General features: G+C 35.0%; 1 protein-coding gene across 1 annotated transcript; it reads left to right on the forward strand.

Annotated features, from left to right (window-relative positions):
- The first annotated feature begins 80 nt into the window (after positions 1-80).
- Positions 81-17,470, forward strand: rmi1 (RMI1, RecQ mediated genome instability 1, homolog (S. cerevisiae)). Its single transcript, XM_039750588.1, has 2 exons — positions 81-357; positions 15,353-17,470. The coding sequence occupies exon 2, from the start codon at positions 15,397-15,399 to the stop codon at positions 17,182-17,184; it is 1,788 nt and encodes a 595-aa protein (XP_039606522.1). The 5' UTR covers positions 81-357; positions 15,353-15,396; the 3' UTR covers positions 17,185-17,470.
- Positions 17,471-18,271: the final 801 nt, after the last annotated feature.

The raw sequence follows: 18,271 nt of genomic DNA on the forward strand, positions 1-18,271 counted from the left end.
TGAGATTTAACTCAATCTTCTGCGAATCTAATATTTGGTTGGATTAAAACGACGTAATGGGCGGGGAAACGAGCTACTAAGGTAAATTAGGTTGTGCTATGTTTAGGTTTGGTTGAAAATAAGAATATTATCCCAGCTTTCCATGGTTTCGTCGTTCTTGAATGTATATTTACTGGTTAAGCCTCACGAATATCGTCTTCTAAACACAAAAAGATGGCATTTTTTTGTGTAAATATATCCAAAATATTAGTAAAAAACACAAATAGAAAAGTACAACGCCCCTTATCTAGTTATGTTATCTCGCGAGATTTTGTATTGCTCCTATTAACTGCGTCGGAAAATGCGGGGTTTTGAAAAGTAAGTTATCTGCACTACCTTGTTTAAATAATTGTAGTAAAACATAGAGTTGTAAAGATTTACTTTTAAGGAGTGTATTTTTACCCTGTTTATATATTGTGCGTTTCTGTAACTGTCGTGTAAGTGGTGCAGGTTTTTTTTTTTTTTTTGCATTAGCCTTTTTCTGGCCAATTGTGCAGCCGCCATAGATCAGTTACCGGGATTTTTCAATTTTGGAAGTGGCTATTGTAAGTAAATTTATACGTCAGTGGCATCAACACAAGTAAAACTGAAGAACTATTAATTTTAATGATTTGGATGGAACTCTGATATGCACAGTATTTAATAATAATAATAGTGCGTATTTTACTACTCAATGAAACGTTTTGCATAAATATATGATTATTTGTTCGTTGATCTGATCACATTTTCAAACACCTTTACCTAATCTGACTGCACGCGCGTTTATAATGACTTGCTGCATTCGGTGTTCTTTAAATCGTAATGGTACCTCTGGGAAAAAAATATGTAATATCCAAAGTGCTGCTTCTATTGTTATGGTGTGCAGATTTAATGATCTAAAGAATTATGTCATTATATAATACCTGATTCACCAGATTTTATTAACTAGTGAAACACGCAGACCTACGACACTAACGTAAAGTGCTACGAAAGATCAAAGTCAAAGCCAATACCTAAACCTAATACTGTACATGTGTTATTGTTATGGTTGAGCTGAAACTAGCAGTTAATGCTTGAAAAATATTGTATATTTTTCAGTTGTAGATCAGCAAGATGAAGTAGGTTAAAATTCATTCACTTTGATGTATTTGCTTGCAGTCATTGCAACTAAGTGGAAGGGGCACTTCCATTTAGTGATATTAAATAACTTTGTTCATTAGATGATTGAAATAAGGTGAAAGAATATTTTTTCACTCAGGTGCCCTTTATCTACTGTACTATTTGATTTTGGTGGCAGGTCTGAAAAATGTATATTAAAATTTGTCAACAATAAAGGAAATCCGAAAGTATTTATGCAATAAGTTTTATTATTCAATATATTTTTAAAATGCACTACATATTTCAGCAATGTTTTTGTTTTTTATTTATTATTTATTTATTTTTATTGCACTTAATGTCATTCATTATATCCCAGCAAGTACTGAGTGCAAGTGATTAAAAATCCCTAGATGAGATATCAGTTCTTCACAAGATGAACACACTCGCACAAACACTCACTAGACCAATTTAGGAATTCAAATTCAAGTAACCGGCATGTCTTTGGACTGTGGCTGAAAACTGGAGTGCTTCTCTGAAAGATTTAATGTGTAGCTACAGCTGAATTTTTTCACCCTGAAAGTTAATAGTTATCCAGAATAGGTACTATTTAAAGCAGTTCATGTTATGAAACATCCATATTCTTTTATCTCATTAAAGGACATCAAATGCATAACTGAAGAAGAAAGCTAATGTATATTTCAAATTACTGCCCTATTTATTCTATAAAATTTTATTTCTTCAAAATTGAAGAATACTGATAATTTGAATAAAGTGTACGTGTTTTTGTTTGTCAATTCCCTGCACTGTTTTGTCATAATTAACTTTTTAGTTGAATTCAAGCAAGTTATTAATATGCTTGTGGTTCAAATATTTGCTTGGTGTCATTAAGCCTCACCTATTTATTTGCTGTAAAGACATAACTAACTGCTCATGAAATGGATCTTGGCTGATGCCTTTTTATTTCCCCCAAAAGTTACTTTTTTCAAAACTGTTCATATGTTAGACTGGAAGAACACATTTTAGTCTTGTTATCAAAAAAAGAAATCGGCATGTCCCTCATGCAGAATGGAAATTAAATCACACTCAGTGTTTGATTCATTGGATTAGATAGAACTTTATTTGTCCCCGGGGAAAATGTGGCTTTTTACAGAAGTTCTTTAAATAAATAAGTACCCGAATGGGTTGATAAGTAAAAATATAAATAAACATACACACACCAAAATAACTATAAGGCAAGAAAATTAAAAAGAAAGGAAAGTTCTGACTAGACTGTCACAGTCACAGTGAGGCATCCTTACGACATATTGGTGTTGGTATAAAGGAGCCCCAGTAATGTATCTTGACACATTTCTACTGAATAATTTATTGGCTGAAAGTATTACATGCTCAGTTTTGTTTTAATTCTCCCCTTTGCTACTACATTCAGAGGTCCATAGTTTTTCCATACCTGAGCTTGCCCTTTTAATTAGCCTGTTAATTCGGTGGGCCCCTTTTGAAGTCCTGTTTCCAGCCTAGCACACCAGAAATTGCTCTGGCCCTCAAATAGTTATAGAAGATGAGAAGAATATCACTTCCCACATTAAAGTAACATAGTCTCCTAATATAAATGTTTATTTACTGGTTAGATTGTAAAGTTGGGGATTTTCAGCTATCTCTTTTGACACTGACAAAACTGGCTTTTGTAATATTTGTGCTCAATGATTCATTTGAATGTTTGGAAACCAATGGAAAGATTCAATTTTGTTTTTGCTTTTTTCTTAATCAAAGTAATTTGACACACCCTTTTGGCCTGATATTAAAGTACAGTATTTTTTCCAAGTCAATTTTCACAGTCATGGTTTTACATTTATTTACCATAGGAAGTTGTATCCTTAAGTGAAGGACTTATTTTCTGAGTTGTAAAGCATACCAAGCCCTATGTTATAATTTAAAATGGGTGGTATGGGTCACCAGTTCCAAACACAAAAATGAAACCCTTACAATTTAATGAATACGCCCATATTCAAGCCAAGACTGTTCTCAAGTATTAAACTGCATTTTGAGATTATACAGATGACATATACATGTATCTTTCTATATCTACAGTGGATTCGGAAAGTATTCAGACCCTTTACTTTTTCTTATTTTGTTATATTGCTGCCTTATGATAAAATCATGTATGCTCATTTTTCCCCACATAAAGCAACACTTAAAACACCAAAATGACAAAGCAAAAACTGGGTTTTAGAAATTTTTGCAGATGTGTTAAAAATAAATAATTGAAATGTTATCAAGTATTTAAGACCCTTTACTATGATAATTGAAATCTGTTTATCCCATTCTATTGATCATCATTGAGATGTTTCTACACCTTGTTTGGAGTCCACCTGAGATCACTTCAACCAATTAGACATGATGAGGAAAGGCTCATACCAGTCTATAGAAGGTCCAACAGTTGACGATATGCATCTGAGCCAAGCCATAACATTGAAAGAACTGGTGGCAGAACTTAGAGAAAGAAAGAATTCCTATGACCTTAAAGGTTCCCAAAATAATTCTTAAATGGAAGATTTTTGGAATAACCACAGCTCTCCCTTGAGATGACCAAGAACTCCATGGTTACTCTGGCTGAACTTTAGAGAAACCTGTATGGAGATGGGAGAAACTTCCAGGAGGATAACCATCATTGCAACACTCCCCCAATCTGGAGTTTATGATGGAGTGGCCAGACAGAAGCCTTTTTTTAGTAAAAGATACATGGATACTCTAGTTAAAACAGAGTATTAATCTAAGGAGTAAGGAAGCTTCAGTTTCACATATTGAATTAACATGAGTAATAAAATATGACATTTAACATTTTTTTTCCAAATCAAACCTCTTTTTTGGTAGACGTCAAAACAGTAAATTTATTTTTAACAAAATAATAAAAATACAATAGCAGCTGTACACCATTCCCCTGAGTTTTCAGAAATCCAACTTAAATATATTTTCTAAAACAAATAACTTTTAAAATGTTAAACTGAACTAATAAATATCAATTTGTAATAAATAAATAATCATAAACACTGAACCTTTCTGTCAAACAGTTTTTTTACTTTGTGCTAAAGTAAAACAGTCTTGTTCATCATGACTAAACAAGATGAAATGAAGCCTCTCAATTGTACAGTATAACATCTGGTTTCTTTCTTAAAAGACCACTTAGTTTAGAGGTTTCCAGCCAAGAATACCAGTCTATTGACCATTGCTGGCTTAAGACAAGAATGTTGACAAGTGAGAATGTTGTCACTAGTACTGAAAATTGTCCTTGATGGGGAGCTTGTAGCTGGCATCATGATTTGGATCTTCTTCATTGTCTAATGGAAGGTGTTAGCTGGCGCTTTTTTTTAATTCAGCTTCCATAATTTCCCTAAGGGTCAGAGAGAAACCACCCTTTGCTACAGCTCTGCCTTGTTTAAAGAAAATGTCCGAAGGAACTCTTGGCTTTCTTTGCATGAGGTGTGTCAGCAAGGGTGGGCTCAACTTTAGTGCTGCAGCCTGAAGTCTCTTGGCATTCAATCATCTTTGATGTTATTCTGGCCCTTGACTTTGATCTTACTGTCTGCACTGATGAAGCCCATTTTGAACCAGCGGTCCAAATAAGATGCCATATTTAGCAGTTCCTGAGTAGTTTCGTCTTTATATTTCTCATTAAGATAGCCCAACATCTCATTCTACAATGTCTTTCTTGGTCAAGTCTGTGTCTTCCTGTTGCATTAGTAACATTGAAGTGTTAAGGAGGTGAAAAACTGGCTTCACATGGGTGACACTAACACAATCTTCTCCTGAATGCGCATCTGTGAAATCCAGCAGTAGACCTAGTGACTTGTTGGTAACCTCCAAGATATTTTTGTCTTGCCAGGTTTGAATTAGATGTCGCACCTTCTTGTCTGTAGAGAAGACCTGAGTTAATGCTTTCTGCTGCTCTAGTATTCTGCTGATCAATTAATTCATTTAGTATATTCTGCTTTGCAATATGCTTCAGTTTAGTAATAATTTTGTATTTACCAGTTAATTCTGTTACAATTAGTTGTTTGTCATAGGTCTGTTATCAGTTAACTCTGCAGTGGTTAACTTTAAGAGACTAGGTGAAAGTCCCAATTCAGTCTTTTTGGAGTTTGCACATATGCTTATTGTCTGTGTGGATTTTTCTCTTGAAGCCACAGTTTTCTTCCCAATGATGTCAATGTTACCTAAATTGTTCCAGTACGTATGTTTGATGTGTGTTGGTTCAAATTTTAATGCTATGAAATATAGTAGTATTATACAATGTTCTTCAATTTATTTAGTAACTTAATTCAGTTAAAATATTTATTTATGTTTTAAGTGTAGGGTAATTTAAGTGTGTTTTATGAATTGGTCAGCTGTTCTTTGGTTTCTTACTGAACTATTCTAATTGGCAACTGTAAATTGTATGCATACATGTTTTTAGGATTTCTTTTGTGATAAAACTGGTGTCCTGTCTATGGATGGTTTCTGCTTTACTCCCCTAGTCTCTGACCCCTTATTCCTCTCAACTACATTAAACAGGTTAGAATAAGGATGGACAGATAAAGCATACACATTTCTTTTGCATTTTGCATCCATGTGTTTAGTCATATTTTAGAAGTTTAAAAAGCAATTAATAAACCTATTCTTGTTTATTAGACAGTTTGAGTTTAGTGTTTTTTTTCCTTTCAGTAACACACTTCATAATCACAGGTATTATAGTTGTAGTAATCACTAAAGAATTGCAAAATTATAAATATGAAAATAAAGTTCCTTTTACCTGAAAAACAATGAGTATAACTGAGAGAAAGTGTTTCTGAATGTAGCAGAGTAAAAGGTATAGGGACGTTTACATACAGTGTATCAAAGAATGTGCCAGTGACAATGTGAATGATCTTGGAATCTTGCAGTGAGTGTTTAATTATTTACTAAACAATTGTGTATTACATCATTGGATTAATTGGATTTGAGAATGTTGCTAGTCATAGTTTAGGGCGAATTGTAAGCAGTTTATTGCACATAGAAAAAAAGTGTATGTAAAGATCATGGAGATAATTTATTGTGAGTAACAGATGAACTTTTATGGAAAGTGTGCTAAACCTTGTTGAGGCACATTAGAAAGCATGGTTCGATTTTGATTTGTACTAAAAGATTAGTAATCTTTTTTTTCTGTTTTTTTTTATGCTACCTCCCATTTTTCCTTTAGCTCTAACAAGCTGTCTAATTCCTTGTGATTAAAAGTACCTTATAGTATGTTGCTGTATGCACCATATTTTACAGCAGTTTTAATGTTTCTTGAGCCATGTGTGGCGCAAACGTAACATTACACACAGTGCTTTCAGTTTTACCCAGCAATCTTAATCTTGGTGTCACCTGATGACTGGACATTTTCCTAAAACTTGGATAGCTCACTGTCTTTTTTTCTGAGGAAACTTTAGAGGGTCTCTTGCTTTTCCATCCTCCCATAGGAGCTAGTATATGTCTAATTCAGTTATGCATTTTTACTTTTCTCAGGCACTGAACTCTGATGGTCTTTCAAAGCAGTTGTTGCCCAATGAGCAATATCATCTATTTTCTGAGGCAAACGTTATTCCTTATTTAATATGTTAGCTCCACATTTATGTAGCTAACAGCTTTAACTTTTGTGTGTTTAACTGAATGCATAGCCTCATGCAATTACATCACTGTTTGATGTTTTCTTTTTATTTGTAGTATTTTCTTTTTGTTTGTGTATACAAATTTCTGCTCTTAAACAGTAATCCTAAAACTGAGTGGAAGTCATGTCCAAAAACTGCACTGACATCGAGATGTTGCAACTCAAGATTTTGTGGATATCATTTCAATTTTCTAGGTTATGTGGTATGCTTTTCATTACCTAGTCAGTTCCAATTGTGCTCAGAAGAAGACCCAAAATATTTTGATATACAGGGTGTCCCAAAAGTAACTATACACTTTTAATAAATTCCTTAGAATTACACAAGAAACTGAGTTTATTAATATTTCTAGCATCAACAAGACAAGAGTCGTTGCAGTTTTACTTGCTAGGCTTGCCATCACGTTCCAGCGCCTTGAAGACCAGTTGTATACCTCCACATGAGCACCTCCATTTTCGACAACATTCAGCCACCTTCGGATGCAAGCCTCTCCGACGTTTTGCAGCATCTCTTGCCCGACCTCGTTGCAGGCTGGGCAGATTCTTTTCTCAAGTTTTGACAGGTTAGAGGGCTTAGTGGCATACACATTGCTTTTGATATAGCCCCACAAAAAAAGTCACAAGGTCAGTGTAGCGCGAAGTCCATCCGAGGTGACCCCTTCAAAAGATTCATCGGTCAGGAAACTTGATGTTCACGAAATATCTGCCATTGTTAAGGGAATGATACGCTTACAAAAACTGCAAAGCCTAAGTTGTCATATGCTAATGGCTTTAGTCTTTCCGAATGTTACCTGGAACGAAATAGAAAAAAAGGAAGTGTATAGTGACTTTTGGGACACCCTGTAATTCTATACAATGTTACTAAAGTGTTCGGCCCTAATTCTATATTCAGATTTAACAGCCTTATAGCACAGAAAATAGTAAAAGATAAAATTGTATCAGTTAAGAAAAAGATTTGTCCCAGGCCTACTTTGCTGAACACATCTATAATAACGCCCTTTTAAATGAGTTTTTTAATTTATTTATTTTTTTTTTTTTACTCAACTATGTTAGATAAAAAGAATGCACCACTCTGTTTATCAATTTCAGAGTCCTGGAATTCAAGAATGTATCCTGGCAGCATTAAGCACAACTTAGGAACCATCCATGGATAATGTGCCAATTCAACATAGGACCCACTAACTCTCACTAAGTCCATTTACAGTGCATCCGGAAAGTATTCACAGTGCATCACTTTTTCCATATTTTGTTATGTTACAACCTTATTCCAAAATGGATTAAATTCATTTTTTTCCTCAGAATTCTACACACAACACCCCATAATGACAACATGAAAAAAGTTTACTTGAGGTTTTTGCAAATATATTAAAAATAAAAAAACTGAGAAATTACATGTACATAAGTATTCACAGGCTTTGCCATGAAGCTCAAAATTGAGCCCAGGTGCATCCTGTTTCCCCTGATCATCCTTGAGATGTTTCTGCAGCTTAATTGGAGTCCACCTGTGGTAAATTCAGTTGATTGGACATGATTTGGAGGAGCTGTGGTATTGTATGAGGAAGTCAGGAGTGGCAGAGAAGTATGTAAGAGTTGTACAGAATATGTACGAGGGAAGTGTGACAGTGGTGAGGTCTGTGGTAGGAACGATGGATGCATTCAACGTGAAGGTGGGATTACATCAGGGATCAGTTCTGAGCCCTTTCCTATTTGCATGGGTGATGGACAGGTTGACAGACGAGATTAGACAGGAGTCCCCATGGACTATGATGTTTGCTGATGACATTGTGATCTGTAGCGATAGTAGAGAGCAGGTTGAGGAGACCCGGGAGAGGTGGAAATATGCTCTAGAGAGGAGAAGAATGAAGGTCAGTAGGAAAAAGACAGAATACATGTGTGTAAATAAGAGGGAGGTCAGTGGAATGGTGAGGATGCAGGGAGTAGAGTTGACGAAGGTGGATTAGTTTAAATACTTGGGATCAACAGTACAGAGTAATGGGGATTGTGGAAGAGAGGTGAAAAAGAGAGTGCAGGAAGGGTGGAATGGGTGGAGAAGAGTGTCAAGAGTAATTTGTGACAGACGGGTATCAGCAAGAGTGAAAGGGAAGGTCTACAGGATGGTAGTGAGACCAGCTATGTTATATGGGTTGGAGACGGTGGCACTGACCAGAAAGCAGGAGACAGAGCTGGAGGTAGCAGAGTTAAAGATACTAAGATTTGCACTGGATGTGACGAGGATGGATAGGATTAGAAATGTGAGTACATTAGAGGGTCAGCTCAAGTTGGATGATTGGGAGACAAAGTCAGAGAGACGAGATTGCATTGGTTTGGACATATGCAGAGGAGAGATGCTGGGTATATTGGGAGAAAGATGCTAAGGGTAGAGCTGCCAGGGAAGAGGAAAAGAGGAAGGCCTAAGTGAAGGTTTATGGATGTGGTGAGAGAGGACATGCAGGTGATGGGTGTAACAGAACAAGATGCAGAGGACAGAAAAATATGAAAGAAGATAATCCGCTGCGGCAACCCGTAATGGGAGCAGCCAGAAGAAGAAGATCATTTCTAACAAGCAGTTCTAAAAGAGTTATTGTAACTAGTCACAGCAAGTGGGTGTGTTGGGACGCTTATAAAATGTGATATTTAAAAAATATATATATATCAAAATGAATGTTTTACTTCATTGCTTCTTTCACTACTTCTTGTTGTCAAGTTTCAAGTATGCCACACTGTACTTTTAAACAGGGTAACAATTCTAAACTATATCTGAAAACCATTCCATAATATTCCAATGTAATATCTCTCTGTATACAAAGGTACATGTCAATAATTGAATAAATGACTAATAAGGAATTCTTGGCTTGTTACAGTTTTAACCAATTGATCAGTCTCGTAGCTTCAAAAAATAATTTCACATAAAATGATGTTTCACATTTAAGCTGGGAAAGAACCATCTTTGTGCTGTTATACAGCAATTGCAGAGCAACATAGATTGTAGCATGTCTGACTACAAGTCTCTACAGCATTGCGGTTTGAGACCCATCTGCATTCCTTTTTTTTTTTTTTTTTGTTTTTGTTTCATATACAAAAATATACAATATAATAACATCTTTTAATTTCCCTTAAATTTTCATTGCTCTCTTCTGTATTATGTAATTTAAACTGATTACATTAAAAATCTCCCCTAAGATATCAGAACCATCACCATCTCTATATATCTTACATTGTTGTTTATTAGTACGTCTGGCTTTCAAATGCAGTTTTTTAAAACTCCAAGCTAAACATCACTCAATTTCATAGTGTGTCATTAATATTTTTTAAATTTGTCTGCTCTGATATTTATCATGGTAACTGTGCTGTCCCTTCCATAAGAAAAAATGAAATGGCTTGAGGAATTTCATTTTTAATTACTACAACAAAAGAATAAACATTTATATCCTGCATAAAGTAACTAACCATGTACTTTAATTTTATTTGTGCTTGGTCAATTAGTTAGATATTGATAGTACTTGTTAAATTATAGAGCATTATCACTTGCAAACCTGTTATTTTTATGAATGACATTAAATATTCTGCAAACTGATGACAATACGTACTACCAAGCACTTCCTGAAACAACTTGTTTTAATTGGATTTTTAATGTCAATTCTAAAATAGAGTGCATTCATGATTTTTTTAACCTCATGTAATTATTATTTTGAAAGTTTTTAGAAATTAGTGCAAGGGTAAAATCCTCATGTATAATAAACCAACATCTTTACTAAATTAATTCAAAGAAACACTCACTGTCATGTTTTTCTACAAAGGAAGAAATGAGAAAACAATACATTTAATTAAACAAGGGTTTAAAGATTTGAACAAGGAGTACTAGCAATTGTGAGAAACACAGGTTGGTAAGTGGGAAGGCAAGTGCATATCATATCAGATTTTGAATTCAGTTTTTGATTGGAGGGAATTACCTAACCTTTAACAACAAATGGGAGAATTTTATATGGACAGACTGTATAGTATGTTTTAAAAAGAATCATGTAATATGACTTTAGTTATTTAACCTAACTTTCATTTTTAGTACAATGATTAACCAATACAGGGTGGTCCAGATCTAATTATGCAGATCCAGATCGTCTGGATGACTTTGATTTAAGCGGGGAAAATTCCAGTTCGGCACGAAGACGATTCTTCATGTCGTCAGTTTGCACACTTCTTGATGGTCCGGGATTTTTCGGGTGATTTTCTATATAATAAACTTAATAAGTTATAGCGTAATGAAAATTGCATAATTAGATCTGGACCACCCTATATTTTATTTCAACTATTGAAAAATAGTGTTCATTAGTTCTGTTTAAACAAACTTCATAATACCATTGCCATGAGAAGTAGTAAACACTGACATTTGGGATACTTTAACTTAGAACAGATCTCTAAAACTGTTTTTGAAACAAGATTTTTCAGGTCAACTTTGACCATAGGTAAGTTTGACAGATATCTGACATTTGCTGTTGTGTGATTTGTTTATTATTTGTATGTTCTAGAAATATTAGCTACTTAATAATACATAAATAAAAATAGTCTTATATTTTTCTCATTAAGTTCACTTGTAAAAACACATTGTTTTGTTTTAAAGTATCCAACATGTATGGTATAATCAAATGATTGTTATTTATGTTTGGGTAGTTGCCCAGAATACATGTTATATCAACAGCATCCTTTGCCACGGTAATTGTTTTTGTTTGAATACTGTTTTTCAGTCACTCTTATACTATATTCATATGTGTTATGTGTGCTTTCATTACTTAACATTTTCTTCTTCATCATCAAAAATGACTGTGAGAAATGTAATGTTTTCTTCTTTGTTTTTAACTGTACTACAAAATGTACATATCTGTTAGATTGTGCTGCCTTTAAAAAAGCATAAATGCAGTAGCATCTTTAAAGCTGTCTTATCTGCATTTCTGTTTCAAGCTTGCATCATCAGCTGAGTCACACAAGTGTTTCATCATTGCAGAGGTTTTAAAATATCAACTTGCAAGCTTTGTATTGGAATAAAAATGTTGTATAGTGGGCGGCACGTTGGCGCAGTGGTAGCGCTGCTGCCTCGCAGTTAGGAGACCCGGGTTCGCTTCCCGGGTCCTTCCTGCGTGGAGTTTGCATGTTCTCCCCGTGTCTGCATGGGTTTCCTCCGGGCGCTCCGGTTTCCTCCCACAGTCCAAAGACATACAGGTTAGGTGGATTGGCGATTCTAAATTGGCCCTAGTGTGTGCTTGGTGTGTGTTTGCGTGCGTCCTGCGGTGGGTTGGGCCCAAGATTGGTTCCTGCCTTGTGCCCTGTGTTGGCTGGGATTGGCTCCAGCAGACCCCCGTGACCCTGTGTTCGGATTCAGTGGGTTGGAAAATGGATGGATGTTGCATAGCGCAGATTAGATACTTAAGGAAACATTTTCTTTTTTCCCCAATTCTGTCATTCAACCTAGCTCGTCAGCTTGTATAACTGCATGGTACTAAATGATCCATCTACCCATTAGTTTTCCTAACCCACTTATCCAAGGCAGGGTTGCGCGGCAGTTGGATCCTATAACAGCAATTATCTGGCATAAGTCAAGAACAATCCCTGGACAGTTCACTGGCCCATCACAGGGTGAACACAAATACTAGGGCCAGTTTAGCAATACCAATTCACCTAACCTGCATGTCAATCCTAAATGATGAAACTATTGAAATCTGCAGCTGACTGGTTATTTCACAGCACTCTCCAAATATACTTGTAGAGTGTATTTCTATTTCTGAACTCACACAATAATTGGATAAAATTTCAGTAGCAATAATACAGGGCATGTATTTCATTTTTTTTTTTTTTTACCTGGGTAGGACAAGGAAATGCAGAGGCTGGAATATTTTGAGCAACTAATAATTCTGAGACCACAGAAATGAATAAACCATTGTACAAGTTTTGTTCCATAACGTATTGCAGAAACAAACTATGAATGTTTGCTATAGTCTTACAAAGTTTAAATAAAATTGAGAAACTCCTGATCAAAAATTTTGAACATCCCTCAAGTAATTTTTTTTTCACTAGTAAAATGAACAGCAACATGTGTATGTATTGAATAGGCCAATATCACACAAGCTATTCATTTTCAGACAAATCAAGGAAAAATTGGCTTTCTCATATACTGAGATAGAAGTAAAGGTCATCAGAACCACTTTTAGTTGCGCCATATTTCTCAAATATCATATCTTTTTGTTTCTTATCATAACTATTTATGATCAAATTTTATATTGCAATGTGATTTTTTACACTTAGGGAGGTTGAAAATGGTGTTGGAATTTTTTCATGATTACATATACATGACCTAGATTATGTGCAAAGTAAAAAGAGTTATAGTCTCCTAAAAACATAGAAAAAGTGTTAGTATTATATAATATTTATTGCAATAAATTTCTATAGGTATAACTGCATTTAGCTACATTTAATTATAATGGCTCCAGCAGACCCCCGTGACCCTGTGTTAGGATATAGCGGGTTGGACAATGACTGACTGACTAATTATAATGATGGTGAAAATTAAAAAAATATCAAATTAAACATATTATCAGGAATGTGACAAGGACGTAGCAGCTTATTGTTTCCATTTCTTCTTTATATTTACATGGCATGTTCAATGTTTACACGTTATTGTTAAACTGATTATGTATAAATTAAAATAAAATCAGTAATATTTATTGAAAGAATATGTATTATATTGAATACAGTTTTTAATATCGTGTACACATATTTCCATGATACAAAAAATTTGGATGGTTGTTTAAATAAAATACTACTTCTGGTGGAGTAATTTTTCTCAAATTTCATATCTGTTTGCTTTTTATCATTATAAATATCTATACAAAATTTGAATCATATACTGTATCTCTAGTTATAACCCTAGTTTACTTGAAAATTTGTGAAAGTATTCAGTTAAAGTGCCACTTCTGGTTGCCGGAAGTGGCCCAAAAGTTGATAGGATTCCTTATTTTTCATATAAATCAGGTGTACGAAATCTAATTGACCTAGTTCAATGTGTTTTCAAGTTATCGTGTTTACGCACAGACAGAACTAATTTCAAAAATGATATTTTCGGACTGAGGAATGTCTAAAACATCAAGATTCATCATAATCTTGAGGTCGAATTTTTTCATGATTCCTATACTTTCTCTTCACTTTGTATAGGAGAAAGTAAAAATGAGGCAAACAGTTTGGCAGTTATGCACCGTTTCAGAGCAAACAATTCTCAAAAACAACACAAATTGTGGCACTTTTTCTACAAAAGATATTTGAGTTGAATCTGCTTCTTAGGTTTAATGTCACTGGTCATACTGTTGCATTTTTTAATGCTGTAGATTTGTGTTTTCACTTTGTAAATAGTCTAATTGGTTTGTTGTGTTTTAATAATCGTGCTGTTTTTCACCATATTTGCTTCTTTGTTGTTGCATTACTTTATTATTTTAATAAAGGACAAATCTTTTACCCCCCAAGTTCTTTATTTGTCTTAGGTGGTGTACACAGGATATTTTGTTCCCATGTTACTGCACTGTCTTTGATGACTCTTATCAAGATGGGTATGATTGTGTATGTTTTGTGCTTCCTCACGCTGGTTAAGGTGGAAAAAAGAAAATAAGTAAATATCAAGTTCAGCTACATAGATACCAGTTAGACAGCTTTCAGTGTAAAAAACACACCTGGAAATAACTTCATGCAATTGCAGTGCCATTTAGTAATTACAAAATGGTTGCATTCTATGAAACCCTACACTGCAACCCATAGCTTCTTAATACAGTATGCTTTCTGGAACAGCTGCACATAAGAAAATGTTTAGAATTGCATTAAATCAGTTTCTGATGTAGTGAGATGAAGATAATGGAACTTGGCATTAAAGGTCAAGATGACCTCTGTATCAGGATTGTACAACTACAAGTTATAGAAGCAGCCATCTGTATTAAAGCCAGACACATGTCTAAAACGTGTACGTGTAAAAACTACCTTTTATTTTCTGAATATTATATATAATTGTTGGAAATGCTATCATCTGTATTTGGGTGGTTTGCCCCCCAACCATGGACAGTGCTAATTCTTTCTCAAACTTAAATTTTCACTGTTTTAGTGATGCCAAGGACTAGTGATTATCCAGGAGCATATGTTATGGCTTATTCTTCCATTCAGAGTTACTTATTGAAATATTGGCTCATTGCAAAATCCTATAAATGCAGTCAAGTTATATCAAAGATATCAGGTGCAAAACTGCATGAAAAACACTTAGACGTAATACTGTAAAACTAGTTGAATCACTTTAATTATAATTTTTCCCTAGGGGTTGTCAGGGTTCCTTTGTGACAGTGACAGTCATTTCTAATAACATAAGCTTACATGTAATCCATCATGACTACTTCTCTGGAAAAACAGCTGGATTTTCCCATTTTTATTTAAATGATCAGCAGGATTTTTAAACCAGATATGTGCTTCTTGCAATCCCTGATTACGACTTAATGTTCTACAATTATAGATCATATAGTTTTTCCTTTTTGACATTTAATATTGTTTTTTTTTCTCCTCTAGCCTTTTTTTTCCTCTTGAAAGTCTCAGTTCAAGACAAATAAAAAATGAATTCATCAGCCACTGCAAGTAGAGTGGGGATATGGCTGCAGGCTACATGGCATATAAGTGTTCCTACGCAGTGGCTGGATGCTTGTATCCTTTGGATTCACCAAGAAAATCCAGGTGTGACTTTAACACAAGCCCAGATTAATAAAATGGTGTTTGAACAGTGGCTTCTTACTGACCTTAGAGACTTGGATCATCCTGTTTTGCCACAAAATCTTGGGCAGGCAGAGAAAACAGAAATAAATGGGTTATACTGTATACAGATAGATTCTTTGGTTGATGTGAGCCAGCCAGCATACTCACAACTTCAGAAACTTACAGGAAAAGACTGTACGAATGAAAATGTCTCTGCTGCTACACAGCCATCTCAAAAGCCATGGGAAATGAAACCTTCACGTTTGTTGATGCTTCAGTTGACAGATGGTGTTCAGCACCTTCAAGGAATGGAGTATCAGCATATTCCTTGCCTTCACACTGAGCTCCACCCAGGAACCAAAATACTGCTACAGGGGAAAATTATGTGTCGTCTTGGTGTTCTTCTTCTTAAACCAGACAATGTGAAAGTATTGGGTGGTGAAGTAGATGCCCTTCAAAAAGAATTTTTCCAGGCAAAATTGCTGTGCAAATTGCTGGGTAAACCAGTTGATGATATTGAGAATGCACATGCCCAGAATCAGCAAGTGGCAAACACCAATGATGGTTTTGACCAATTGGTTGGACCTTCTGATGAAGAATTGCTTGCTAGTCTAGAAGCAGACGATGACATAATGCTCAATGAAATGGTACTAGACAGTGGATATGGCAGCAGAAGTGAACATCCCAGCTCATTGCCTGAATCCTCAGCTGATCAGAATAGACATCCCAACAGCCTTACTCAGAAAGCTGGTTCAAGAGACCTTTTGATATCAACAGATCACCAAGAACAGGTAGAGTTTGAGGATGATGACTTTCCAGTTGAAGAGTTGGAAGATGTAATATTTCAGGAAGATGTCCAAGATCAGTTTGATGAAGTATCTCTTCAAGAAATTCATAATGTTGATGTGAAGTCCTCTGTGAATTCATCAGCACATACTATGAATAAATCTAGTTCTGCAAGTAAGCCCTTTGGAGAAAATGGGATTGGTATGTCTAGGGCTCATACATATTATGCTGTTGCTCAATCATCCAAGAGAACACCAGACAACAAAGCCAACAGGACTGGTACCACACTGTCAAATGCCCAAAGTCCAGTTGAAAACACCACATTCAATACAGAGGCTAAAGTCCAGCAAGTTAGTGGTTCTGTTTTTCCTCTACCTAGAAGTTCCAATCTAGATGCCAAAAAAAGAAGTCAAAACATCCTTAACAATGGCAGAAGCTCTCAACCATTCACTTACTTGTGTGAATTACTGTCTGAAAATCATATGGCTGTTAGAACTGTAAAAGTTAAAGCATTCATTATTACCCTTTTATCAAGTCTGTCAAGTAAGACTGAGAGATGGAATATAAAAGCCAAAATTTCAGATGGTACATCATATTTAGATGTTGAAATTTCTAATGAATTCCTTGTTGACTTAATTGGATACACAGTAGCAGAAACCAAAGTTTTAAAAAAGGATCCCATTCAGCGTAAAAATGTCACTGAGGGGCTACAGAGGTGCCAGCAAAAGCTTACAGATCTTTGTGGCATAATGGTTATTGAATATAACCCCTTGTATTCCAAAGCAGTTTTGTTGTCGTTAGAACATATTACTTTGGAGACTTTTAGTGTCTTGAAACTACGTGTGAAAGGCCAAAATGACAATTAAATTTTGGAAAATTTGTTTAATTCTGTGTTATACAAATGTAACTATAGTTTGTCTTATTCACAAAATTATGTTTAAGTTAAATGTACTTTTGAGACTATTCTTTAAGGATTATTGCAGTGGCAGCAAACAAGTGTGCTTGAACCTTGTACATTTAATAAAATCTGTTATGTTTATGGATTAATTCTCACTGCCTGCATATTGTATTGAATATATTTTTTTCTTTAATTCAATAGCTCATTTTATATAAACTTGGAATCTGGCTTGAAAAATAAAATATAAAATTATACCAACACCCTTGTTATTGTTAAGTAGATTCCTTAACAGAACACAAATTGCAAAAATTGATAACATACTTGACATTTGCAAGATTGTTCAACTTAACAGGCAATAATCATCAACATTCAAATACCCTTATTTGTGATGTTTCCCCACTGACTAGATGGTAAACTATCAGCATAACAAAGATAGTTAATATATATTCTATACAAGCTATACTGCGGATATTCAGAGGAATGCTTATGCCCAGAGGGGGCTGGGTGGTCTCATGGTCTGGAACCCCTGCAGACTTTATTTTTTCTCTCCAGCCATCTGGAGTTTTTTTGTTTTTTCTGTCCTCCCTGGCCATCAGACCTTACTCTTATTCTATGTTAATTAGTGTTGTCTTATTTTAATTCTTACTTTGTCTTTTTTTTCATCATGTAAAGCACTTTGAGCTACATTATTTGTATGAAAATGTGCTATATAAATAAATGTTTTTCCTGTTGTTGTAGTACAAATGTGCTTAGTGGAAACATTGGTCTTCAAGAGGCATTTGAACATTAGTAGAGCAGGAGTCTGTGAGGACAAATGATCATTGGTTGTTTGGTCCACAGCTTGGACACAGGAACTCCAATAATGACATCATTTTAAATCTCATCTGGGGAGGGGAATTACAATTGATATTTCAACTAAAGCTGAACGAAAACCTCTTGGAGGGAATACAGAGGGAATAAAAACTGGTGGTAGCAAAAGGCAGACTTGGGTGTGATTGAGGAAAGCAGATTACAAAGGACCCTACAATAGAAACCTGTTGAAGAAGGGGAGGAGT

This window comes from Polypterus senegalus, chromosome 4 (assembly GCF_016835505.1).
Source record: "Polypterus senegalus isolate Bchr_013 chromosome 4, ASM1683550v1, whole genome shotgun sequence".
Lineage (NCBI taxonomy): Eukaryota > Metazoa > Chordata > Cladistia > Polypteriformes > Polypteridae > Polypterus > Polypterus senegalus.